The sequence below is a fragment of the Littorina saxatilis genome, linkage group LG11, assembly GCF_037325665.1.
Source record: "Littorina saxatilis isolate snail1 linkage group LG11, US_GU_Lsax_2.0, whole genome shotgun sequence".
Classification (NCBI taxonomy): domain Eukaryota; kingdom Metazoa; phylum Mollusca; class Gastropoda; order Littorinimorpha; family Littorinidae; genus Littorina; species Littorina saxatilis.
This window is the reverse complement of record NC_090255.1, coordinates 214,656-242,524: the sequence shown is the minus strand read 5'-3', so window position 1 is coordinate 242,524 and position 27,869 is coordinate 214,656. Positions and strand designations below refer to the sequence as shown.

At 40.1% G+C, this 27,869-nt stretch overlaps 1 protein-coding gene across 1 annotated transcript in view; it reads right to left on the bottom strand.

The window, feature by feature from the left end:
- Positions 1 to 15,495: 15,495 nt before the first annotated feature.
- Positions 15,496 to 27,869, bottom strand: part of LOC138979355 (exosome complex component MTR3-like) — a 38,519-nt gene continuing 26,145 nt past the window's right edge. Inside the window, exons 4-9 of the mRNA XM_070352044.1 lie at positions 27,334 to 27,508; positions 26,098 to 26,158; positions 24,844 to 24,929; positions 19,244 to 19,303; positions 18,740 to 18,850; positions 15,496 to 15,806 (exon numbers count right to left, since the gene is read on the bottom strand). Of these exons, the coding sequence (XP_070208145.1) occupies positions 15,711 to 15,806; positions 18,740 to 18,850; positions 19,244 to 19,303; positions 24,844 to 24,929; positions 26,098 to 26,158; positions 27,334 to 27,508 (589 nt within the window). The 3' untranslated portion in view covers positions 15,496 to 15,710. The remainder of the gene's footprint in view (positions 15,807 to 18,739; positions 18,851 to 19,243; positions 19,304 to 24,843; positions 24,930 to 26,097; positions 26,159 to 27,333; positions 27,509 to 27,869) is intronic.

Below are 27,869 nucleotides of genomic sequence, written 5' to 3'. Positions count from 1 at the left end.
AGGGGAGGAGCTATAGTCATGTATTGAAGGGGAGGAGCTAGTCATGTATTGAAGGGGAGGAGCTAGTCATGTATTGAAGGGGAGGAGCTAGCTAGTCATGTATTGAAGGGGAGGAGCTATAGTCATGTATTGAAGGGGAGGAGCTAGTCATATATTGAAGGGGAGGAGCTAGTCATATATTGAAGGGGAGGAGCTAGTCATATATTGAAGGGGAGGAGCTAGTCTTGTATTGAAGGGGAGGAGCTAGTCATGTATTGAAGGGGAGGAGCTAGTCATGTATTGAAGGGGAGGAGCTAGTCATGTATTGAAGGGGAGGAGCTAGTCATATATTGAAGGGGAGGAGCTAGTCATATATTGAAGGGGAGGAGCTAGTCATATATTGAAGGGGAGGAGCTAGTCTTGTATTGAAGGGGAGGAGCTAGTCATGTATTGAAGGGGAGGAGCTAGCTAGTCATGTATTGAAGGGGAGGAGCTATAGTCATGTATTGAAGGGGAGGAGCTAGTCATGTATTGAAGGGGAAGAGCTAGCTAGTCATGTATTGAAGGGGAGGAGCTAGTCATGTATTGAAGGGGAAGAGCTAGCTAGTCATGTATTGAAGGGGAGGAGCTAGTCATGTATTGAAGGGGAGGAGCTAGCTAGTCATGTATTGAAGGAAAGGAGCTATCTACCTTAAGAAAGCTACACAGTTTGTGTTGAAATGTGGTGTGCATTTGCTTCAATGTATGTAGAATAATAGTATCTTCTTCTTCTTCTGCGTTCGTGGGCTGAAACTCCCACGTACACTCGTGTTTTTGCACGAGTGGAATTTTACGTGTATGACCGTTTTTTACCCCGCCAGAATAATAGTATATGATCAAACACAAATTTGGTTTTAGATTGACTTTGTAAAAACTATTAAAAAAAATAAATAAGCAAAGCTATGAATCCAAACATGTTAGTTCATGGATGACAAGATCATTTCCAAACTATTCATCAGAATGATTTCAACTTGAGCAGAAATGTTTTAGACATGATGATAGATCTTTTGTTTAAAAGTTCAAGAGATACAAATTTTCCAGTTTTCATACATTTTGTACCCACAAAGTCAACATTTGTATGACTGTAACTTTTTTCTTGACCTTAGCCTTTCAAAATATTTATCATCATGTCTAAAACTTTTCTTCTAAAGTTGAAATCATTCTGATGAATAGTTTTGAAATTATCTTGTCATTCATGAACTAACATGTTTCGATTCATCGCTTTGCTTATTTTTTTATTTAATAGTTTTTACAGAGTCAATCTAAAACTAAAAGCAAATTTGTTTTTGATCATATACTATTATTCTATTCTTCATACATTGAAGCAAATGCACACCAATTTTTTACACAAACAGTTCTGTTTCATGAATGTTGTGGTCAAATGACTTGAAGAGAAAAACGGTGTATTATAAGGTAGCTCCTGCCCTTAATGATACTTTCTATTGCTGTGTTTGACAGTGCTGTTTCACTCGATATATTATTAATGTGTTTGACAGTGCCGTGTTTCACTCTATATATTTGTAACCGAGTGCCCCTTTCTCTCCAAACTCAAACAATCAAAACAAGCTGACACATGTTAAATTAATAGATTCTTTAATTTCCAAATGATGGTGATGGGAAATGTGTGGGAAAACGGGGGTTTACCTTCAATACAAAACTTCCAATGTGTTCTACTCTCTAAAACTAGAACAAACCAAAACAATACTCTAAATCCTTTACTCTAAAACCGCTATACTCTAGATCCCCACTCTAAAACTATACTCTAGATCCCCACTCTAAAACTATGCTTTAAAACTACACTCTAGATCCCCACTCTAGAAATATAGTCTAAAAAATCAAAAGACCCGATGAAACTCTAATCTAAACAAACGAAGTCTAAAAACAAGTCGCGTAAGGCGAAAATACAACATTTAGTCAAGCTCAGTCGAACTCACAGAATGAAACTGAACGCATTGCATTTGTTCCGCAAGACCGTACACTCGTAGCATCGTCTGTCCACTGCTCGTGGCAAAGGCAGTGAAATTAACAATCCATAAAAGCGCGGTAGCGGTTGCGCTGAGGAGGATAGCACGCTTTTTTATGGAGGGGGAATGAGACGAGGGTCGTGGTGAATGTATGTGTGTGTGTGTGTGTGTTTGTGTGTGTGTGTGTGTGTGTGCGTGTGTGTGTGTAGAGCGATTCAGAGTAAACTACTGGACCGATCTTTATGAAATTTTTCCGATAAATGTCTTTGATGACGTCATATCCGGCTTTTTGTAAAAGTTGAGGCGGCACTGTCACACTGACCCCCATTTTTCAATCAAATTGATTGAAATTTTGGCCAAGCAATCTTCGACGAAGGCCGGACTTCGGTATTGCATTTCAGCTTGGTGGCTTAAAAATTAATTGATGACTTTGGTCATTAAAAATCTTAAAATTGTACAAAATTTTTTTTTTTATAAAATGATCCAAATTTACGTTCATCTTTTTCTTCATCATTTTTTGATTCCAAAAACATATAAATATGTTATATTTGGATTAAAAACAAGCTCTGAAAATTAAAAAAAATTAAAATTATGATCAAAATTAAATTTTCGAAATCAATTTAAAAACACTTTCATCTTATTCCTTGTCGGTTCCTGATTCCAAAAACATATAGATATGATATGTTTGGATTAAAAACACGCTCATAAAGTTAAAACGAAGAGAGGTACAGTAAAGCGTGCTATGAAGCACAGCGCAACCGCTACCGCGCCAAACAGGCTCGTCACTTTCACTGCCTTTTGCACTAGCGGCGGACTACGTTCAATTTCATTCTGTGAGTTCCACAGCTTGACTAAAATTAATGTAGTAATTTCGCCTTACGCGACTTGTTTATATCTCTATTCTTTTTAACTCTCTGAACGTGTTTTTAATCCAAACAGATCATATCTATATGTTTTTGGAATCAGGAACGGACAAGGAATAAGATGAAATTCTTTTTAAATCGATTTCGGAAAGTTAATTTTAATCATAATTTTTATATTTTTAATTTTCAGAGCTTGTTTTTAATCCGAATATAACATATTTATATGTTTTTGGAATCAGATAACGATGAAGAATACGATAAATGTAATTTTGGATCGTTTTATAAAAAACACATTTTAAATGCAATTTTCAGATTTTTAATGACCAAAGTCATTAATTAATTTGTAAGCCTCCAAGCTGAAATGCAATACCAAAGTCCGGCCTTCGTCGAAGATTGCTTGGCCAAAATTTCAATCAATTTGATTGAAATATGAGGGTGTGACAGTGCCGCCTCAACTTTTACAAAATGCCGGATATGACGTCATCAAAGACATTTATCAAAAAAATGAAAAAAAAGTCTGGGGATATCATACCCAGGAACTCGCATGAAAAATTTCATAAAGATCGGTCCAGTAGTTTACTCTGAATCGCTCTACACACACACACACACACACAGACACACAGACACACACACACACACACACACACACACACACACACACACACACACACATACACCACGACCCTCGTCTCGATTCTCCCCTCTATGTTAAAACATTTAGGTAAGCAACCTAAAAACAATCCCCCCCCCAAAAAAAAATCTAACAAACCCTAACTAAATCCAATCTACGAAACCTAACTGAAACCCCGTCTACTGAACCCCTCTGCCATTCTGTAAATCACAGAATGCACGTCACATTACTGTTTCCTTTCTGCCCGTAGCAAACCTTGCCACGCGACCGCTCACCAGACACAGGTCTGTTCCGCTCAAAGCATCAGCGAAAGTGAAGGCCCCAGCCCACAACATCCCGCGTTCCTACGTCACAAGGTCAAAACAAATTCAACTCAGAGGGGTGTCGGGTACGGCGAAAAGCGATCATTTTACCTATGCAAATTAAAGGATCGGCTCTTCCGCCAGACCATTTCAATACAGACAAAACACAGTCTCGGAAACCTTAATGGATCCCCGATAGTACAGGTTTGAATCCTCGATAGCACAGATGTACCATGAGTCCTCAAGTTCACGGATGCGCAAAAGTACATGTGTACCGTAACTGTCGCTCAGTCACAAGCTCACATCCTCCCCAACTAAGACTGTCGGCTCCTGGCGACATGCCAGAATTAGAAAAATTAAAAAAAATGTTTGACCTTCAAAGAACATAATATTCTCCATCCTCAAACAATCATTTCAAAACTTTCACACAAAAACAACCAACATCAAATGACTAATACAATATTTCTCTAAAAATAATAAGTTCTAAAATACACATTCCACACAATCGTTCCAATACCAACAATCATATCTCCTATCAACATCTAACTACTTCACACAAGTTGACAAAAAATCACAACTCATCTTCGACAGAGGCAGTTCCATGGTTCACTTTGCAAAGAATTGTTCGTCATTTGCCAGATAAACAATAATGATAATCTTTACGATTTATCAAAACATTTGATCTCACTTAAAGGCACAGTAAGCCTCCCGTAAACCATCACAGATACGGTCAGGCTTTTACACACAGTACAAACACCCTTTCATTTAAACACTCACCGATTGAGAACATCCTAGGAGTCCGTAAAGAGCGAACAATTTTTAAAGAATTTATTTTTGCGTGGTTTATCTTACCCCTGAGCCATCGTGAACCCTTGTGATCCAGTTTCCCTTTTTCACAATGTAGTCGTCAGTTAGTCATTTGAATGCGACTCGATGTGAGCTTATCTACAATAGCACGTTTTTATGCACGAAACAAACGGCTGTGGTTCACAAGAACTCTAGCGATGGCTTTTGACTGTTGAGAGGATCGGCGATATGCATAAACCGTCGCCTGCTACGACCCTTGCGTGACCCTGCTTCCGGGCTTTTCTTTTTTCAAACTTTCACAACTTCGAATTGTACTGATCTTGTCTTGATGAAAAAAGAATTCTTTTATGATTAAAGAATGTTTGTGTAACAAGCTGTCAATTTATTATTTAGATTTTAAAAGTTAGGTCTAGCGCAAAAACGCACCACGGTCCAAAAACATTCTGATAATCATCGATCCACGGCTATGGCCAGTTAACATCGATAGAATCAGACCCGAAGGGAAGTAACTCATTTCAGTTGACCTGAGTTCAGGATGGGTCCAAAAAGTGTTCGAGACAATCATGCTGCAAAATTAATTCTTTAAAAATTGCTCGCTCTTTACGTAGGGCACCTAGGATGTTCCCGTTTGGTGAGCGTTCAAATGGAAGGGTGTTTGTACTGTGTGTAAAAGCCTGACAGTATCTGTGATGGTTTACGGGAGGCTTACTGTCCGGGCGTGACTGATTTCCGGTATAGTTGAATCTTCATAACAGCCGTCCAGCACCAAAACGAGGCGCCATTGTTGTAGAGGAGCAAGTCCACAAAAATAAATTCTTTGAAAATTTCTCACGCTCGACAGAAAGCAGCCAGGATGTTCCCGTTCGGTGAGCGTTCAAATGGAAGTATGCTTGTACTGTATGTAGACGGCGCTTGGGGAGCTCTGTGATGGTTTACGGCGGGAGGCTTATTGTGCCTTTAAGCATACATCAGAACAACATGTTGACAATCTTTACGATCTATCAAAACATTTGATCTCTCTTGAGCGTACATCAGGACAATATATTGACAATCTTTACGATCTTTCAATGCATGTCACTCCCAATAAGTAAATCAAGCACTGACGCAGATTTGTTGGACCAGTAAACACGCTACATATTTAAGCGATGATTCTGGTGCCACAGGGATGCCCAGCCAAGCGTGACCGTAGCATGTTTTAAGAGGCACGCAGCGATAACAGCTGTAAGCGCGAAACAGCGTGAACGTTCCATTTTTTCCTCATGAGTTTGCATGACTGACTAGCAAATTAACGCCAGTAGCTACACGCAAATGAAACTTAGACAGAATCTGTATCAATCATTTATCTGTAGATATGCAAAGTCATGAATTTTTTTGGACGACAAGTCTAACAACATTTTCCGAAACATTGCGTCACATCTGGATAAAAAACCGTAACGATCCAAACTTTCGCACGAAGTATTTCTAGTATGTTGGTAAAATATTCTGAAAGTTTCAAAGCAATCCACCAAGTCATTGCGAACATGATGTAGCGCTTTTTGACATGATACCCATAAAAATTCGAAGTGGATTCACAGCGCGCGGCGCGTTGTGCAGCGTTGCGATTTACAACGCGCGGCGCTACGAGGAGCGCTGCGATTCACGACGCGCGATGTATTCTGCCGATACATTTCCTTCACAATCGCAAAGTTTACAACAGCTACATCTATCTGATCTTTTTGAGAAACGAAAAACAGAGCTCCATTCTCTCTCTCTCACTCTTTCAACTGAATTCACCATAATGCGCCGAAAAACGTGCCTACCTCTGCTGAACAATCCTTCTCATTGCGGTCAATGCGCATGCGCCAATCTTGGACTTACAAAATGCGACCCTTTGACCGATCGAACCATGGGTTAGGGTTCGGGTTAGGGTTAGGATTAGGGTTAGGATTAGGTTAAGGGTAAGGGTTAGGGTTAGGTTGTTCACGACCTGATTAATCTCCCCATGTTAGCGCATGCGCATTGACCGCAATGAGAAGGATTGTTCAGGCAGAGTTTTCAGTTCGTGACACCGGCCTTGAATACTTGGCAGTCATAACATGTCATTGCATGGTTTCTACTATATGGAAAGGAGCTGAGTTTTTAAACTGGGATGACGTTTTTAAACAATTATCCGAGTACAGTGCCGCGGAACTGTTAATCGGTGTCACACCAGTTAATACTTCAGCAGCCATTTTGGAATTCGCGCATGCGCAGACCGTTTTTTCAGTGGGTTTTTTTCCGGTTGATTTGAACGCGTATATTCAGTCTGCAGAAAGTGCAATTTTGTAGTCTTGCGGCCCTGAAGTTGCTTTTGAGTGTCCAAAGAAAGAGTGTAAAATGTTGCTGATAATCATGCATGTACAAAAATAAAGCGCGTCAACAATCTGCGCTGGTGAGAGCAATAGCCGCGCTCTGGGAATCGCTGCGCTGCACAACGCGCCGCGCTCTGTGAATCGCTTGCCATAAAAATTGACGTAAAAGGTTCCGTTTTTGACCGCTCTTGCGATCGACACCTGCACCAGTAGGAATAGCATAGCACGCGAAATACGCAAGGTAGCAAAACAAAATAATCTGTTCAGGGTAGATAATTGGTTTGACTTTCTTCTCGTATGTGAAAGTTGCAAAGTTTTGCCTATTGTGATTTTTTGTCGATTTTTCATTCGGCTCTTCCGTTTTTGTCTGGTCGATTTTGAGGGTACACTTACTTGAGCGGCGGTCACGTGATCCCTGTAAAAGAAATATTTAATCCAAAAGGTGATCTTTGGCATATACAGTTTTAATTAAATGACACAGGAATTAATGCTTTAATTTGGGTTATTATATTGATGTGTTTCACTCTATATACTTTGTATTGATGTGTTTGACAGTGCTGTTTCACTCTATATATTATATTGATGTGTTTGACAGTGCTGTTTAGCTCTATATATTATATTGATGTGTTTGACAGTGCTGTTTCACTCTATATATTATTGATGTGTTTGACAGTGCTGTTTCACTCTATATATATTATTGATGTGTTTGACAGTGCTGTTTAGCTCTATATATTATATTGATGTGTTTGACAGTGCATGTTTAGCTCTATATATTATATTGATGTGTTTGACAGTGCATGTTTAGCTCTATATATTATATATATTTTTTTTTTTTTTTTTTTTTTTTTTTGTATTTGCCAAGCACATCATTGTGGGGCTTTTAATCCGTAACATGCATCCGTCTACAATGTATCATCATTCATCCTTCAACATGTATCATAAATGGCAAGTATAAATATATATACAACATTAAGACATAACAGACAGACGAGAGAGAGAGAGAGAGAGAGAGAGAGAGAGAGAGAGAGAGAGAGAGAGAGAGAGAGAGAGAGAGAGAGAGAGAGAGAGAGAGAATGAGAGAGAGGAAGAAAGAGAGAGAGAGAGAGAGAGAGAGAGAGAGAGAGAGAGAGAGAGAGAGAGGCGGGGGTGGGGGTGGGTAATGATGGTGGTGGTATCATTTATAATGTATACTTTTTTTTTTTTTTTTTTTTTTTTTTCCTTCAAATTATCAAACGTTCCATGAACAAACTTCACCTCGTCTCGACTTATACAGTACTCACAATCTTCTAATGTACATTTCATTTTCCAATATACTATTCAAATCGTATCTATCACCATACTTATATTTACTAATACACATTTTTGCAATCAAAATAATGTGATTAATTACCTTATTATTTTGGCATATATTATTAGGTTGATAACCAAACAAGATATCGTGTTCTGAGAGGTGCACATTTAATCCTGTATTTCTAAAAATATAATGGACAACATTTTCCCAAAAGCACGTCAACTTCTCACACTGCCAAAAAAAGTGTTCAACATAATCAATGTGTTTACAAAATGTACATAATTTTGTTTCTCTAATTTTCATTTTATTTAATAATATATTCGTGGGATAAATATTATGTAAAATTTTCCATTGTAACAATCTCAATCTTTCTTCTTTTGTACATTCGCTTGCTAACAGCCAATAATTGTGATCTAGTTTAACCTGATATTTATGTAACCAAAATGTAACAGCGCAAGGCTCGCTCGCTTTAGACTGGACTATCAGTATGCGAAACTTTCTCGCGGAAGGGTTAGTGATCACAGGGTTCCGCGTGTCAAGGTCATTATTGTGTTCGCCTGCTCGCGGGCTGGCTGTGTTTTTGTGAAGTGCAAGCGCTCGCACAGCGGTCTTCATTGCGCCGTACTCAAAAAATCTAGAGGGACTGTATCCTATCTTTGTGCACAGCTGGTTAAAAGGAATCATATCTCCGTTATCCCAAATATCTTTCACCGTATCTAAGTGTGCTTCTATCCATTTTTTAAAATATAAGCTTTTATTTTTATACATCACATTTATATTGTTCCATAAACATTGATCACCAAAGCGATCTTCTCTCTCATAAATCAATGCTTTATTATGGATCCATTTTAAGAGAACTTCTTTCCAAAAGTTTGATCGAATGCATTCAATACCTTGAAACAGTTTTAGTGGTGTTGTGGCTTTAAAACAAAGTAAATTTCTTCCCAATACCTGATAAAGACTTAATGGAATCGTTGTCCACGGTTCATATTTTTGTTGTTGAAGTTTTGCTGCCCATGTGAGTAAAAAAGAAGTCTGCATATCGTGGACGTTTATCATGTTAATACCACCTTCTTCCACCACATTACACAATACATTTCGTTTAACTTTTTCAAAGGCTTTTGTATTTGAATACTTCCTTTTCCAGAGAAATCTGAACAAAATAGTATTCAGCTTATCGAGAACTTTAACAGGGGCAAGAAGCGCCTGCATAGCGTAAACAAATTGTGAAACTAAGAAGGACTTAATAATACACAATTTGCCGCTTATACTTAAATTCCTTCTTGACCATCTGCAAATGATTTGTTCAACTTTTTCAAGTCTTTTGGACCAATTTTCCATAATTTCAGAGGCCGGGATGTCATTTTTAAAAATAATTCCCATGATTTTAACCTGGGTATTCCATTTAATATCGCAATATTTCTCTTGACAGTTTTTACGCGATCCCAACCACATTGCTTCCGTTTTACTTTTATTTAATTTTAAGCGAGATATATTGGAGAAATCATCAATGATTTCCAAAACCGTTTCCATGTCGTTTTTATCTTGAAGTAAAACAGTTATATCATCGGCGTACATAGCCAGTTTCAGGATACGCGATGTTTGTTCTGCAAAATCTACATCTGGTAAGGCAAATCCTTTAATATTGGGGTGACTTCGGATTTTGATTGCTAATAATTCTACAGCAAGCACGAAGGCCAAAGGTGAGAGGGGACATCCCTGACGGATTCCGGAATTCACACTTATTTCTTCCGAAATCCAGCCCATATAATTTATGCAGCTCGTGGTGTTTGTCATTAGAACTTTAATCCATTTCACAAATTTTTCGCCAAAACCAAATTTTTTAAAGGACCAGACCACATAGTCTTTTGAGATGGAATCGTAGGCTCGGGCGTAGTCAAGGGCAAGTAATATACCGGGTTGATTTCTTTCATTTGCGTAATTAATGACATCATCGATTAATCTAATCAAGTTACTTGCCTTTCTTCCCTTAATAAATCCTGTCTGATCTTCCGACACGAGGTCAGAAATAACACCAGATAAGCGCTGCGATAAACATTTTGCCAGCATTTTATAATCTGTATTGGTTACAGATATAGGTCTCCAATTCTTAAGGCTATCTCTCGGCAAATCTTTACCCTTATGAATTAACGTGATAACTGCTCTTTTCTGAGTATCTGACAATTCACCGACTCTAAATGCATTTTGAAGGGAATTAACCACCATATTTTTTACTTTAGGCCAAAAAAATTTCATGAAACTTGTAGTCAATCCGTCTAAACCTGGTGACGAACCATTTTTTAATAGATACAGCGCCCTGCCGATTTCTAACACGGTAAAATCAGTTTCCAAAACATATTTGTGTTCGTCATTTAACTGAGGAATATTTAAATTAAGAACTTTACTTTCAGCATCCTCCTCAACAAAATTCCCATTTTTATCAAACACGTTATTGTAAAATCTCACTTGCTCCTGTAAAATACCTTTTTGCGTCGTTATCTGAGAGCCATTTTCATCAATTAATCTGTCCATACATTTTAAATTAGCTTTCACTTTTTCCATATTTAGAAAATATTTTGTATTCTTTTCACCTTCTTCGATATATTTTTCACGGGATCGAATTTGAGCACTCTTTGCCTTTTGAATATCATATATTTCCAACTTTGCTTTTAATTTTTCCTTTTCAACAATAAATGTTGAATTTTCAGGGTGCATGGATATCTGTTTATCTAATTGATTCAAATCCTTTTGCATTTGTTGTTGGTCTACAACTGTTTGCCGTTTTTTACATTTACAATAGTCAATAGAAAATTCTTTAATTTTTATTTTACATAGGTCCCATTTAACTTGTGAATCAAAATCAAGATACTCGTTGTCATAATTCTCCAAAAAGGTGTTTAAACCTTCAACAAACACTCTATCTTTCAATAAACTGTCGTTAAATTTCCAGTATGACGGGCCTCTCTCCATATGAGTCAGACTGTATTTCATTCTAACCATTCTATGGTCGCTCTGGGCAACGGATTGAATTTCGCACTCATGTGCACGATTTAAAATGTTATCCGACACAAGTATATAATCCAATCTTCTTGCTATGAAAGGAGTTTTCCGGTACCATGTAAACTCCTTGTCGTCTCCATGTGCCAAACGCCACAAATCGTTTAATGCACATTTAGTCAACATCGTCTTAAACATTTCAACATCTGTGTTGTTATGCTTTCCGCCGCTTATGATATCTAATTGATTATCAAGTACACAATTAAAATCTCCACAGACAATTTTTTTCTCATAAATTCGCTCATTTAGACAGTTGGAGAGGAATTCGTAAAAAAGCCTTTTCTCATGAACTTCATTTGGACTGTAGACGTTAAAAATATATATACTTTCTTCATCTGCGTGGATTTCCAATTCAAGCACTCTTTTAGATTTTACAACACATGCAACGTCATAAGCAAAGGATTTTTTCACTAAAATGACTTGTCCAAGACTATGGCTGGTAGAGGAAACGTGGAAGATTTTCCCTCCCCATTCCCTTTCCCACTGTTCAACGTCACTGTCTGTTATGTAGGTTTCCTGCAAACATACAATATCAAATCCATTCTTTTTAAGATTATGAAAAATAGTTTTGCGTTTTGTCCTGTTCCGTAAACCATGTATGTTTATCGAACAGACTGATAAAGCCATGGCGAAGGTAGATTACATATTGTTGAAATCACGATCAAAATTCAGAGTCCGTGGGGCAAGCCAGGGTGGAAGAAAAAAACCACATACGGTCAAGACACAAGGTCGAGGCACGTGTCAACCCCATGTGTTTGACAGTGCATGTTTAGCTCTATATATTATATTGATGTGTTTGACAGTGCCTGTTTAGCTCTATATATTATATTGATGTGTTTGACAGTGCTGTTTCACTCTATATATTATATTGATGTGTTTGACAGTGCTGTTTCACTCTATATATTATATTGATGTGTTTGACAGTGCTGTTTAGCTCTATATATTATATTGATGTGTTTGACAGTGCTGTTTCACTCTATATATTATTGATGTGTTTGACAGTGCTGTTTAGCTCTATATATTATATTGATGTGTTTGACAGTGCTGTTTAGCTCTATATATTATATTGATGTGTTTGACAGTGCTGTTTCACTCTATATATTATTGATGTGTTTGACAGTGCTGACAGTGCTGTTTCACTCTATATATTATATTGATGTGTTTGACAGTGCATGTTTAGCTCTATATATTCATATTGATGTGTTTGACAGTGCTGTTTAGCTCTATATATATATTGATGTGTTTGACAGTGCTGTTTCACTCTATATATATTATTGATGTGTTTGACAGTGCTGTTTCACTCTATATACTTTGTATTGATGTGTTTGACAGTGCTATTTCACTCTATATATTATTGATGTGTTTGACAGTGCTGTTTCACTCTATATATATTATTGATGTGTTTGACAGTGCTGTTTCACTCTATATACTTTGTATTGATGTGTTTGACAGTGCTGTTTCACTCTATATATTATTGATGTGTTTCACTCTATATACTTTGTATTGATGTGTTTGACAGTGCTGTTTCACTCTATATATTATTGATGTGTTTGACAGTGCTGTTTCACTCTATATACTTTGTATTGATGTGTTTGACAGTGCTGTTTCACTCTATATATTATTGATGTGTTTGACAGTGCTGTTTCACTCTATATACTTTGTATTGATGTGTTTGACAGTGCTATTTCACTCTATATATTATTGATGTGTTTGACAGTGCTGTTTCACTCTATATACTTTGTATTGATGTGTTTGACAGTGCTGTTTCACTCTATATACTTTGTATTGATGTGTTTGACAGTGCTGTTTCACTCTATATACTTTGTATTGATGTGTTTGACAGTGCTGTTTCACTCTATATACTTTGTATTGATGTGTTTGACAGTGCTGTTTCACTCTATATATATTATTGATGTGTTTGACAGTGCTGTTTCACTCTATATATATTATTGATGTGTTTGACAGTGCTGTTTCACTCTATATACTTTGTATTGATGTGTTTGACAGTGCTGTTTCACTCTATATATTATTGATGTGTTTCACTCTATATACTTTGTATTGATGTGTTTGACAGTGCTGTTTCACTCTATATACTTTGTATTGATGTGTTTGACAGTGCTGTTTCACTCTATATATATTATTGATGTGTTTGACAGTGCTGTTTCACTCTATATACTTTGTATTGATGTGTTTGACAGTGCTATTTCACTCTATATATTATTGATGTGTTTGACAGTGCTGTTTCACTCTATATATATTATTGATGTGTTTGACAGTGCTGTTTCACTCTATATATATTATTGATGTGTTTGACAGTGCTGTTTCACTCTATATATTATTGATGTGTTTGACAGTGTTGTTTCACTCTATATACTATTGATGTGTTTCACTCTATATACTTTGTATTGATGTGTTTGACAGTGCTGTTTCACTCTATATACTATTGATGTGTTTCACTCTATATACTTTGTATTGATGTGTTTGACAGTGCTGTTTCACTCTATATATTATTGATGTGTTTGACAGTGCTGTTTCACTCTATATACTTTGTATTGATGTGTTTGACAGTGCTGTTTCACTCTATATACTTTGTATTGATGTCTTTGACAGTGCTGTTTCACTCTGCCGGGACACGGGTGTCACTCGATGTGTTACAACGCCGCCACTGGGGAGGGGGGTCACCAGCGTGGGGTATAACGTACGGAGCATCCGTCGCACACAACACATGGAGCATCCGTTGCACACAACACAATGTACAATGTTGCACAAAGTTCTCACAATGTTGCACAGTAAATAAAAAACGCTGGCGCTGGACCCGAGTACGCTCCCCCAGTATGAAAGTTTTTGTCTTGTGCACGTGGATTAAAAAAAATTATAAAAAAAATTATTAGAGTAAAACAAGAATTAAAAAAAAAAAAAAAAAAAATAGACCGCCCATGCCGGGAATCGAACCCGGATCACTTGGATTTAAAAAAAAAAAAAAAAAAATTTATTTTACACAATTAAAAAAAACTATTACAGTAAAATAAAACATTAAAACGTTCATAATAAACAATAGTAAACAAGAATTAAAAAAAAAAAAAAAAATAGACCGCCCATGCCGGGAATTGAACCCGGATCACTTTGGTCACTGTGTGTCCCTGTCGCTCTCTCTCGTCTCTCTTTCAGTCTCACCGAGACAAACACTGCATTGTTGTTTCTTTGCCGAGACCAAATCCCCGCACCCGCTGGCTGGCTTGTAAATCACGCTTTTCTCGTCACTCCGTGACGTGTTCGGCTGAGGCTGGTCGCTTAGGTCCCAGGTAACATTATGAAGTTTTAATACGATCAATCGGACCTATTATCAAGTTAGTGTATCAACTTTTGAAAGAACTGCGCCCAGTAGTTTCCCAGCAATAAGCTGTTAAGTCGAGACAGACAGACAGACAGATACACAGACACACAATTAAAGTCTGCTGGACCCTCCTACTGCGTACTCGGGGATAAAATATATTTGATTGAACATACATCTTTCTGCATGTGCAGTTTTTCTGATTACTGCGAAGTTTGTTTGTGTTGCTTTTTGGTCGGCCAGTTTATCGATGTTTGTTGTTGTGCATTGTTTAGAAGGTCTAGCTGTTTGTTGCTGTGTTTACATCGATCAACAACCAGTCTAACAAGCATTGACCTTAACGGGGTCAAGATAACATTTTTTTTTATGGATCCATTATTTTTAGATCAGGACACAACGGGAATTCCCAAAACCGATCAATGTGCGAGTGATTCAGGAGTTTCAAACCAAGAAGTACGCGTGCACCTTCACTTGAAAACGTCTTGGAAAACAGCTCAGACGGCTTCAAAAATATATAATCTGAGTAGTTTACACACCCATATGCTTCGTGAAAACACCCATGCTTCATGAATAAAACTCACACTAGCTGTTAATGGATTCTAAATTGCTTACTGCACATTTCTTCGACGTCAAGTGTTAGGTTGAGACGCGCTTCCTCATGTGAAACCTTTAATTTGTTTTTTTCCCCTGGCTGGGTTTGTAAAGGCGGTAAAAGCTATTATCTTCCGTTTGACTACCGTTAGGAACATAATGTTTTGCACACACCCTATGCCTAACAATTTCAAGCTACTCGCCACATTTGAGCTCAATTGACCCCTGAGTACCAGAGATACAAGTCTTACCTGTAGACCAAAAAACAAACTGACAAAAAAATGCAACCCGGACAAACAAACAGAGCAAATCTAGTGAACCCCTTTATTACATAAAGGCGGCTTAAAAATACAGCAGCCCAAGTGAGCCACCAAACATTTATTCACATCATAAAACAGCAGCCCAAGTGAGCCACCTAACATTTATTAACATCATAAAACAGTCAAATATTTTTTTCTCTCTGTTGTTCCACAACACATTTATTCACATCACAAAAGTCACAAGTTTTAATTCACATAATAAGAGTCACGAGTTATTCATCCGTTGTTCCACCGATTTGACGAGCGTGTCTTGTACAACTTGATACAGCTTGTGACACGTGTCCTGGCACCGCTGTGTGGCCTGAAATGATACACCAACAGTGTTAACACACCACAACAGTGTTAACACGACACAAAACAGTTAACACAACACAACACAAAACAGTGTTATAACAACACAACACAGTGTTAAAGGTCCTTGTCTACATTTTTATACCGAAATCGCCATTTGACCATTAAAATGCAGAGTCTATTATCTACAATTATCAACAATACACCCCCTTTCGATCAGGAAAGACGAAGCCAGTGTAGCCGTTTCAAAATTCATTGTAGTATTCCAGCGTAGTACTCATAGTAGGATATCCTTATTTGGAAAATGCCAAGCGCAAAACTCCTCTCAAATCCCGTGCATTTCGTGCGTTTAAAAAAAAGCGTGGACAGCGCTCCAGTGTCAAACTGTTGCTGCACTTGTTTGGGCGTGGCTATAAGCATAGTGACATGAATTTGATTGGTCAGTATTTTTAGGCAAAGCACATGTTCTCAGCAAACAGAAAACAAAATATTGGAAGCGTGAGTCACGCTACCCAAAAATAAAATCTTTTTTTACATATATTTTTTTTTCTATAACTTTTTTCCCCATGGTTCATTCATCATCTGACATAACTTTTTAGTGAAATCTAACCATAAGATTATTGAAAAAAAGCAAAAATGTAGACGACCACCTTTAACATATCACAACGTTAACACACCACAACACAGTGTTAATACAACTTGATACAGCTTGTGACCCGTGCTCTGGCACCGCTGTGTGGTCTGAAATGATACACCAACACAGTGTTAACACACCACAACACAGTGTTAACATATCACAACACAGTGTTAATACAACTTGATACAGCTTGTGACACGTGTCCTGGCACCGCTGTGTGGTCTGAAATGATACACCAACACAGTGTTAACACACCACAACACAGTGTTAACACAAGTTGATACAGCTTGTGACACGTGCTCTGGCACCGCTGTGTGGTCTGAAATGATACACCAACACAGTGTTAACACACCACAACACAGTGTTAATACAACTTGATACAGCTTGTGACACGTGCTCTGGCACCGCTGTGTGGTCTGAAATGATACACCAACACAGTGTTAACACACCACAACACAGTGTTAATACAACTTGATACAGCTTGTGACACGTGCTCTGGCACCGCTGTGTGGTCTGAAATGATACACCAACACAGTGTTAACACACCACAACACAGTGTTAATACAACTTGATACAGCTTGTGACACGTGCTCTGGCACCGCTGTGTGTTCTGAAATGATACACCAACACAGTGTTAACACACCACAACACAGTGTTAACACACCACAACACAGTGTTAATACAACTTGATACAGCTTGTGACACATGTCCTGGCACCGCTGTGTGGCCTAAAATGATACACCAACACAGTGTTAACACGACACAACACAGTGTTAACATAACGTTAACACACAACAACACAGTGTTAACACAAGTTGATACAGCTTGTGACACGTGCTCTGGCACCACTGTGTGGCCTGAAATGATACACCAACACAGTGTTAACACAACACAGTGTTAACACACAACACAGTGTTAATACACCACAACACAGTGTTAACACACCACAACACAGTGTTAACACACCACAACACAGTGTTAATACAACACAACACAGTGTAAATACAACACAACACAGTGTTAACACAATACAACACAGTGTTAATACAACACAACACAGTGTTAATACAACACAACACAGTGTTAACACAACACAACACAGTGTTACTACAACACAACACAGTGTTACTACAACACAACAGTGTTACTACAACACAGTGTTACCACAACACAACACAGTGTTACTACAACACAACAGTGTTACTACAACACAACACAGTGTTACTACAACACAACACAGTGTTACTACAACTTGATACAGCTTGTGACACGTGCTCTGGCACCGCTGTGTGGTCTGAAATGATACACCAACACAGTGTTAACACACCACAACACAGTGTTAACACAACTTGATACAGCTTGTGACACGTGCTCTGGCACAGCTGTGTGGTCTGAAATGATACACCAACACAGTGTTAACACACCACAACACAGTGTTAATACAACTTGATACAGCTTGTGACACGTGCTCTGGCACCGCTGTGTGGTCTGAAATGATACACCAACACAGTGTTAACACAGCTTGTGACACGTGCTCTGGCACCGCTGTGTGGCCTGAAATGATACACCAACACAGTGTTAACACACCACAACACAGTGTTAACACACCACAACACAGTGTTAATACAACTTGATACAGCTTGTGACACGTGCTCTGGCACCGCTGTGTAGCCTGAAATGATACACCAACACAGTGTTAACACACCACAACAGTGTTAACACACCACAACACAGTGTAAATACAACACAACACAGTGTTAACATGACACAAAACAGTGTTATAACGACACAAAACAGTGTTATAACGACACAACACAGTGTTAACATATCACAACGTTAACACACCACAACACAGTGTTAATACAACTTGATACAGCTTGTGACACGTGCTCTGGCACCGCTGTGTGGTCTGAAATGATACACCAACACAGTGTTAACACACCACAACACAGTGTTAATACAACTTGATACAGCTTGTGACACGTGCTCTGGCACCGCTGTGTGGCCTGGAATGATACAACAACACAGTGTTAACACAACACAACTCAACACATTGTTATACCAACACAACACAATGACTGGGGTCATGTTTGGAGGTAATGAAACCCTGCTATTTTATCAAGTTTCAAAGCTTTATGTAGCTTCAAAAACATTTGAGTAAACTTCAACATTGATTTTGTTGTTGATGGACAGATGGACGGCTGTCCATATAGACGAACACTGCCCATTCCTATGACTGTTGATTACTCAGGTGAGTCCAGAATGATTCTAGTGTTGAGGAAAATGCACACATTAGTCCAAGTCACCTGTGATAAGACGTCCAGGTCAGTGTCGCCATGGTAACACAGGGCTGACACCTGGCGCAAAGAAGGCATGAAGCCCAAGGTTACCTGTCCACCTGGCTTTTCACCCGATACCTGTAATAACACACACGATATACATATTGGTGTTGAAGGCAAACATCTCATTTGATACAAATTGTGGCCTTTCAAACATTCTCCAACAATAACCCATCTAAAAAATAAAACTACTTTTACGCACATAATATAGTCTTTTAATGATTGTACAGTAGATTAAAATGTGTGCATGCATTAGTGTGTGTGTGTGTGTGTGTGTGTCTGTGTGTGTGTCTGTGTGTGTGTTTGTGTGTTTGCGTCTCTAAGTGTGTGTGGGTGTGTGTGTGTGTGTGTGTGTGTGTGTATATGTGTGTGTGTGTGTGTGTGTGTCTCTGAATGTGTGTGTGTGTGTGTGTGTGTGTGTGTGTGTGTGTGTGTGTGTGTGTGTGTGTGTGTGCTGATGTTCAGACTCACTGTTTTCAAGTTTTCCTCACTGAAGGAAGGGTCCACCAGAATGGAAGTGCCATGGATTCTCTGCAAACAACAAAGTGACTTTAGGTGAAAGCAGCAGTGAATGTTAGGAGAAGGATGACAACAACACAACACAAGCACCCTGACACCAGACATAGGTAACAAGAGTTCAACTATGACAACACAAGCACCCTGGCACCAGACATAGGTAATAAGAGTTCAACTATGACAACACAAGTACCCTGACACCAGACATAGGTAACAAGAGTTCAACTATGACAACACAAGTACCCTGGCACCAGACATAGGTAACAAGAGGTCAACTATGACAACACAAGCACCCTGGCACCAGACATAGGTAACAAGAGTTCAACTATGACAACACAAGCACCCTGGCACCAGACATAGGTAACAAGAGTTCAACTATGACAACACAAGCACCCTGGCACCAGACATAGGTAATAAGAGGTCAACTATGACAACACAAGCACCCTGACACCAGACATAGGTAACAAGAGGTCAACTATGACAACACAAGCACCCTGGCACCAGACATAGGTAACAAGAGTTCAACTATGACAACACAAGCACCCTGGCACCAGACATAGGTAACAAGAGTTCAACTATGACAACACAAGTACCCTGACACCAGACATAGGTAACAAGAGTTCAACTATGACAACACAAGTACCCTGACACCAGACATAGGTAACAAGAGTTCAACTATGACAACACAAGCACCCTGGCACCAGACATAGGTAACAAGAGTTCAACTATGACAACACAAGCACCCTGGCACCAGACATAGGTAATAAGAGGTCAACTATGACAACACAAGCACCCTGACACCAGACATAGGTAACAAGAGGTCAACTATGACAACACAAGCACCCTGGCACCAGACATAGGTAACAAGAGTTCAACTATGACAACACAAGCACCCTGGCACCAGACATAGGTAACAAGAGTTCAACTATGACAACACAAGCACCCTGGCACCAGACATAGGTAATAAGAGTTCAACTATGACAACACAAGCACCCTGGCACCAGACATAGGTAACAAGAGGTCAACTATGACAACACAAGCACCCTGACACCAGACATAGGTAATAAGAGTTCAACTATGACAACACAAGCACCCTGGCACCAGACATAGGTAACAAGAGTTCAACTATGACAACACAAGCACCCTGGCACCAGACATAGGTAACAAGAGTTCAACTATGACAACACAAGCACCCTGACACCAGACATAGGTAATAAGAGGTCAACTATGACAACACAAGCACCCTGGCACCAGACATAGGTAATAAGAGTTCAACTATGACAACACAAGCACCCTGACACCAGACATAGGTAATAAGAGTTCAACTATGACAACACAAGCACCCTGGCACCAGACATAGGTAACAAGAGTTCAACTATGACAACACAAGCACCCTGGCACCAGACATAGGTAATAAGAGTTCAACTACGTATGACAACACAAGCACCCTGGCACCAGACATAGGTAACAAGAGTTCAACTATGACAACACAAGCACCCTGGCACCAGACATAGGTAATAAGAGTTCAACTATGACAACACAAGCACCCTGGCACCAGACATAGGTAACAAGAGTTCAACTATGACAACACAAGCACCCTGACACCAGACATCTATACATATAAATAAAAGAGAGTGTCTGTCTGTCTGTGTGTGTGTGTGTGTGTCTGTCTGTGATCGCCAAAGCTCCGAGAAGGGAGGGGGCAGGAAGACGATGTCGTGCATGCACACTCCCTAGGAGCCGCAGATGTGCACCTGGGTTTTAGTTTCTTGATTTATTGTTTCCTTTCTCAGATTATGGACCTCCCATTTATTGAATACAGCCTATATAATGCAAGGCCAGTTCAGTGCCTGGTGTTCACATGTAGTAAGCACACTATGCCAGGCATATTAGAGACTCTGTATGGCTCCTATAAGGAGAAGAAATGAAGAAAGAAAATTAACTGGACAGTTCGAGAAATTTCTAGAAGCTAAGGGAAGTAACTCGTGCTTTGTTATCCATGGACAGGAGGTAACTCTTATCACACCAACACATCGCATCTACGGGTGTAGCAGGATCAGTTGAACCTGCAGGTCAATTATCTGGAATTTTCTCAAGAAAGGGAGGTAACTCATTCTATAAAAACCATGTACCTGTAAGTAGGAATTGAATATATATTGTGACACTCTCAGTGGGCAGCACATGCCTTTCAATGCTTTTGAGGCCACCCCCGGGCGAAGCCGGGTCTCTGTGATCGCCAAAGCTCCGAGAAGGGAGGGGGCAGGAAGACGATGTCGTGCATGTGCACTCCTGTGACTGTGAAGATGTGCACCTGACCACCACCGCCGCTGCCGACGCCGCTGCGCTGCCAGCCCTCCAATCTTCCTCCGCCTCCCCCCCCCCCCCCCCCCCCCCCCCGAAGAGAGAAACTTTTAGTTGTGGCTTGGCTCTTCTAAAAAAAAAAGTAAACTTGCCCCCCCCCCCCCCCCCCTTTCAATCCCCAGATCCGACCCCCCCACCACCACCACCCCCATTCCCACCACCACCGCCGACTCCACAACTACCACTCCCACTAGCCCTACATCATCAACACCAACCCAACCACCATCCCCAGCACCCCCATCATACCCCATCACCACCACACCAACCCCTTCCTTACCCCCTAAAAGAAAAAAGAATTATAGCAATCTCGATGTCATCACTGCATGTCTACTAAAAGGGCTACATTTCGTCTACAACACATGAAAGCACAAGCCGCGTCTGCATCCCTCAGCAGGTTCACGTCATATTCCGGAGTATTCAGATCAAAGCACGAAGCCGCGGCGTATCAGCACGATTGCAAAACTGAAGAGAATTCTCATGCCCTCGTATATAAAAATGGATGTAAGTGTGTGTGTGTGTGTGTCTGTCTGTGGTCGCCATACCTCTGAGATGGCAAGAGGCAGGAACAAGATAGTGTGCCGCAGATGTGCACCTTGGTTTTAGTTTCTTGATTCATTGTTTCCTTTCTCAGATTATGGACCTCCCATTTATTGAATACAGCCTATATGGTGCAAGACCAGTTCAGTGCCTACTGTTCACCTGTAGCAAGCACATCATGCCAGTGATATTAGAGACTCGCTATTGCTCCTATGAGGGGAAGAAATGAAGAATGAAAAATTAACTGGACAGTTCCGGAAATTTCTAGAAGGTAAGGGAGATAACTCTTTTTTTGTATCCAAACAAAGGAGGTAAAGCTAATGATAATGGGATAGCGAGCGTCTTAAATTGCTACAGGGCTCCGCTTACTCCCGGGCGAAGCCGGGCTTAACTGCTAGTAGGTAACAAGAAGAGCAAACGCTCGATCGAGTCACTTTCGCAGTTCTGAATATTATATGAGGCATCAGATGGACAGGAAGAAATTGCTATTCACAACACAATACAGATGTAAATAATTTGATGTAAAGAATAATCCTATAAAGTTTGAATCAAATCCGATGAATAGTTTCAGAGATATGATATTTCAATTTTTTTCCTTCAAGACATACCTGTGACCTTGAAAAAGGTCAAAGGTCACCAAAGCAGACGTCAAAGTGTAGAGGTCACTGGGAGTCACGTTCACATAAAATTTGAGCCCGGTCACTTTTATAGTTTCCGAGAAAAGCCCAACGTTAAGTTGTGTGTTGCCGAACAGAAAAGGCTAGTTATCTCCCTTGTTTTTCTGATAACGTTCGTAAAAGGCTACAGATGTAAATACTTTGATGTAAAGAATAATCCTACAAAGTTTCAATCACATCCGATGAACTTTGTCAAAGATATAAAATGTCTAATTTTTCCTTTGACGCTGACCTGTGACCTTGAAAAAGGTCAAAGGTCAACGAAACCATCGTTAAAGTGTAGAGGTCATTGGAGGTCACGACTAAACAAAATATGAGCCCGATCGCTTTGATAGTTTCCGAGAAAAGTCCAACGTTAAGGTGGTGTCTACGGACGGCCGGCCGGCCAGACGGCCGGCCGGCCGGACGGCCGGCAGGCCGGCCGGCCGGCCGGACAGACTAACACTGACCGATTACATAGAGTCACTTTTTCTCAAGTGACTCAATAAGAGTTCAACTATGACAACACAAGCACCCTGACACCAGACATAGGTTGTTTTTTTTTTGCTTAACGCTCAGCCGACCACGAAGGGCCATATCAGGGCGGTGCTGCTTTGACATATAACGTGCGCCACACACAAGACAGAAGTCGCAGCACAGGCTTCATGTCTCACCCAGTCACATTATTCTGACACCGGACCAACCAGTCCTAGCACTAACCCCATAATGCCAGACGCCACGCGGGGCAGCCACTAGATTGCCAATTTTAAAGTCTCAGGTATGACCCGGCCGGGGTTCGAACCCACGACCTCCCGATCACGGGGCGGACGCCTTACCACTAGGCCAACCGTGCCGGTTCCAGACATAGGTAACAAGAGTTCAACTCTACCAAGTCATCTGCTACATAAAGCTGGTTTCTGCGTGTGCATGTGCATTTGTGTGTTTGCATGTGTGTATGCTGACGACAGGCTCTGAAACGGCTGCACCGATTTTGACCCTGATAACAGTTAATGAATCATTACTGCACACAACGTGTGATAATACTCAATACTCAGCGCTTTGCAAGCTACAACCAGGCTGTGTAATTATCCTGATAGAGATACAAGACAATCATTATTGCACACAGAATCAATCATTATTGCACACAGAATCAATCATTATTGCACACAGAATCGGTACTACTTGTCTCCGAAAACCCCCGAAAACCCCCGAAAACCTCATCAGAAATTAAGAAAATTTGTCCTTAGATCGTGTTTTGTTACATAATTGCTTGCAATCATGACTTATATTTGCAACTTTCACCGTTCATGGCTTTATTTTCGTGTTTGTGCGAGGATTTACGAAGGAGCGGAAGCACTAATCACATGACGTCATCAATACTTGTGCTTTCGAGTAACAAGAGTTACCTCCCTTGCATTGAAATTGATGCATCGATTTCGTCAAAAATCCGGCTCTCAACACAAATATAAGGGTGCATGTAGCATGAATCAGGCTTGTCGCTGCCCTACACGCCACCAGGCATGAAAGGCAGTAAGCATGTAGCATGAATCGGGCTTACTTTTCACAGGCATGTCCAATACTTCACTTTGAAGATAGATTTAGTTAGTCTAGATGGGCTTTTCAGGGATTTTCGGAGACAAGTAGTACCCCACAGAATCAATTATTATTGCACACACCGTGTGACAAGACTCACTGCAGTTCATGCTACAACCAGGCTGTGTAATTACCCTGATAGAGATACAAGACAATCATTATTGCACACAGAATTAATCATTATTGCACACAGAATTAATCATTATTGCACACAGAATTAATCATTATTGCACACAGAATTAATCATTATTGCACACAGAATTAATCATTATTGCACACAGAATTAATCATTATTGCACACAGAATTAATCATTATTGCACACAGAATTAATCATTATTGCACACAGAATTAATCATTATTGCACACAGAATTAATCATTATTGCACACACCGTGTGACAAAACTCACCGCAGTGCAGGCTACGACCAGGTCGTACATCTCGATGCCAGCATCAGCCAGAGCCAGAGACGCACACGTTATCGCCGCAGACAAAGCTGTAACAACACATGGACAACGGTCATGGTATTATTGCTGCTGACAAAGCTGTAACAACACATTGACAATGGTCATGGTATTATTGCTGGTGACAAAGCTGTAACAACATTGACAATGGTCATGGTATTATTGCTGGTGACAAAGCTGTAACAACATATTGACAATGGTCATGGTATTATTGCTGGTGACAAAGCTGTAACAACATATTGACAATGGTCATGGTATTATTGCTGCTGACAAAGCTGTAACAGCACATTGACAACGGTCATGCTGACAAAGCTGTAACAACACATTGACAACGGTCACTGTTTTAGATCAGGGCCCGTATTCTTGAAAAAGCTGCAACATTGTCTCCTTTAAAGTCAAACTGTCGTTTAACTACCGCCCGGTATTTATTTTTACTGCCCAGTAATTATTTATTTTCCCCCAGTATTAATGTGTGTCTGGCGGAGGGTCGGCAGCTTGGATTGGATTGGATAAGATTTACAGTCCAGTGAGGCTTACGCGCGTTTGTTCGGTTGGTCAGCCCCGATCAACTCTGTTGAAGCGTTTATACTTAAAACGGGTATCTTCTATGCTTTAATCATTTCATCACTTCATTGGCCCGTCAAAACACGGAAAAAAGCGGCTTCCTTTGGAAATAGAGCCTTTTATTCGCTGTCAGAGAAATGAAGCGACCCGAAAGTCAGACTCCTGCGAAGTTAACCATAAGAAGATGCGGGCTGTATTCTTACACAAAAGATTACTTCCGTTCAAACCGAAAGCTGAAACCGAATCGCGTCAGCAGTTCAAACGAGTTTCGCGAACATCGCTGCAAGTAAACCGATTTCAAAATAGTTTGATCATTTTCGTTATCGCGAAAAAACGTTAACTCAAACAACAATTTTGGTCCCTTTCATTTCGTGTAAAGCGATCTCGACTGTAAAACAATTTAAACATACAAAAACAAGTAAAGGCGAACATAGTGTGAAAACATCCATTTTACATAGAAAAAACGATTGACTGGTTATAAGAAAGTCGACTTGCAATATTTTTCTTATATCCGGTCAAACCGGTTACAGAAAACACCGGATATAAGAAACCTAAAGTTTGGGTCCCCACGGGTTTCTTACGACCGGTCTATACTGTATACTAAACGCAAGCACAAGAGAAGAGTTCTTCACTCACCACTGCCGTCATTTTCCAGCACCGTCACGAAGACATCCACCTGCGATTTGGGGAAGGAGTCCTGTCAAACACAATAAGCATAAGGTTAAGGATCAGGATAAGGTAGAATAAGGATAAGGTAGAATAAGGATAAGGTAGAATAAGGATAAGGTAGAATAAGGATAAGGTAGAATAAGGATAAGGTAGAATAAGGATAAGGTAGTATAAGGATAAGGTAGTATAAGGATAAGGTAGTATAAGGATAAGGTAGTATAAGGATAAGGTAGTATAAGGATAAGGTAGAATAAGGATAAGGTAGAATAAGGATAAGGTAGTATAAGGATAAGGTAGAATAAGGATAAGGTAGAATAAGGATAAGGTAGTATAAGGATAAGGTAGTATAAGGATAAGGTAGAATAAGGATAAGGTTGTATAAGGATAAGGTAGAATAAGGATAAGGTAGAATAAGGATAAGGTAGTATAAGGATAAGGTTGTATAAGGATAAGGTAGAATAAGGATAAGGTAGAATAAGGATAAGGTAGAATAAGGATAAGGTAGTATAAGGATAAGGTAGTATAAGGATAAGGTAGTATAAGGATAAGGTAGAATAAGGATAAGGTAGTATAAGGTACCATGTAGTCCTGTTACAGTGTCAGATTACCATCATGGAAATTGAAGCTGCTTTCACACTGGGGAAGGCGAGTTGCAAACTACGGCGCTAACCGATTTGTGTTCCTTTTTCCATCATGCGTGTGTTTGTGTTTCGAAGCACTGAGGCTTTCGCTGTGAACCTGAATCTTTGCCGTGCACACATGGGGGTGTTCATACACCGAGGAGAGTCTGCACAAAGTTGACTCTGGGAAAAGAATCCCTTGCCGAATGTGGGGGTTGAACCACACCAATAGCGACAAACTGGTTTCAAAGCATGCGCCGCTACCGATTGAGATATGATCTCCCCACCCAGTTTTCCTGTCGAACCAAGTGACGAACAATGAGGCACAAGTTTTCTTGTCAAACAAGAAAAGCAAATGGTTAAATGACACCCCTTCATCATGTCCCATTACAAAGGACCCCCCTTTAAAGACACCCAGACAGAAGACTCTCTCCCTTTACCGCCCCCCCCCCCCCCCCACCCACCCCCCTTTTGACTGACCAGTCTGACTGCGGGCTCCAGAGCCTCCAAGAGTTGTGTGGAAAGATCTTTCTCTCCCCTCTCCCCCCCCCCCCCCCCCCCCCCCCCCACCTCTTTGACTGACCAGTCTGACTGCGGGCTCCAGAGCCTCCAAGAGTTGTGTGGAAAGATCTTTCTCTCTGCCATCCTGCACATGCTGCCGTCTCACCCGACAAGAGAAGGGCGCGAACTTGACCTCACACGAGATCTGACCTTGCATGCTGAAGTCTTCACGCCTGGCCACCTCATGGGGACCGTACCTGTCGAGGTAAGCACAGGTAACAGTGATGACGCCTCCTTGTTCTACAAACACAGGTAACAGTTATCAAAGTCTCTATGTCTGACAAACACAGGTAACAGTTACCAAGTCTCTATGTCAGACAAACACAGGTAACAGTTATCAAGTCTTTATGTCAGACAAACACAGGTAACAGCTATCAAGTCTTTATGTCAGACAAACACAGGTAACAGTTATCAAGTCTCCATGTCTGACAAACACAGGTAACAGTTATTAAGTTTCCATGTCTGACAAACACAGGTAATATTCATCAAGTCTCTATGTCTGACAAACACAGGTAACAGTTATCAAGTCTCTATGTCTGACAAACACAGGTAACAGTT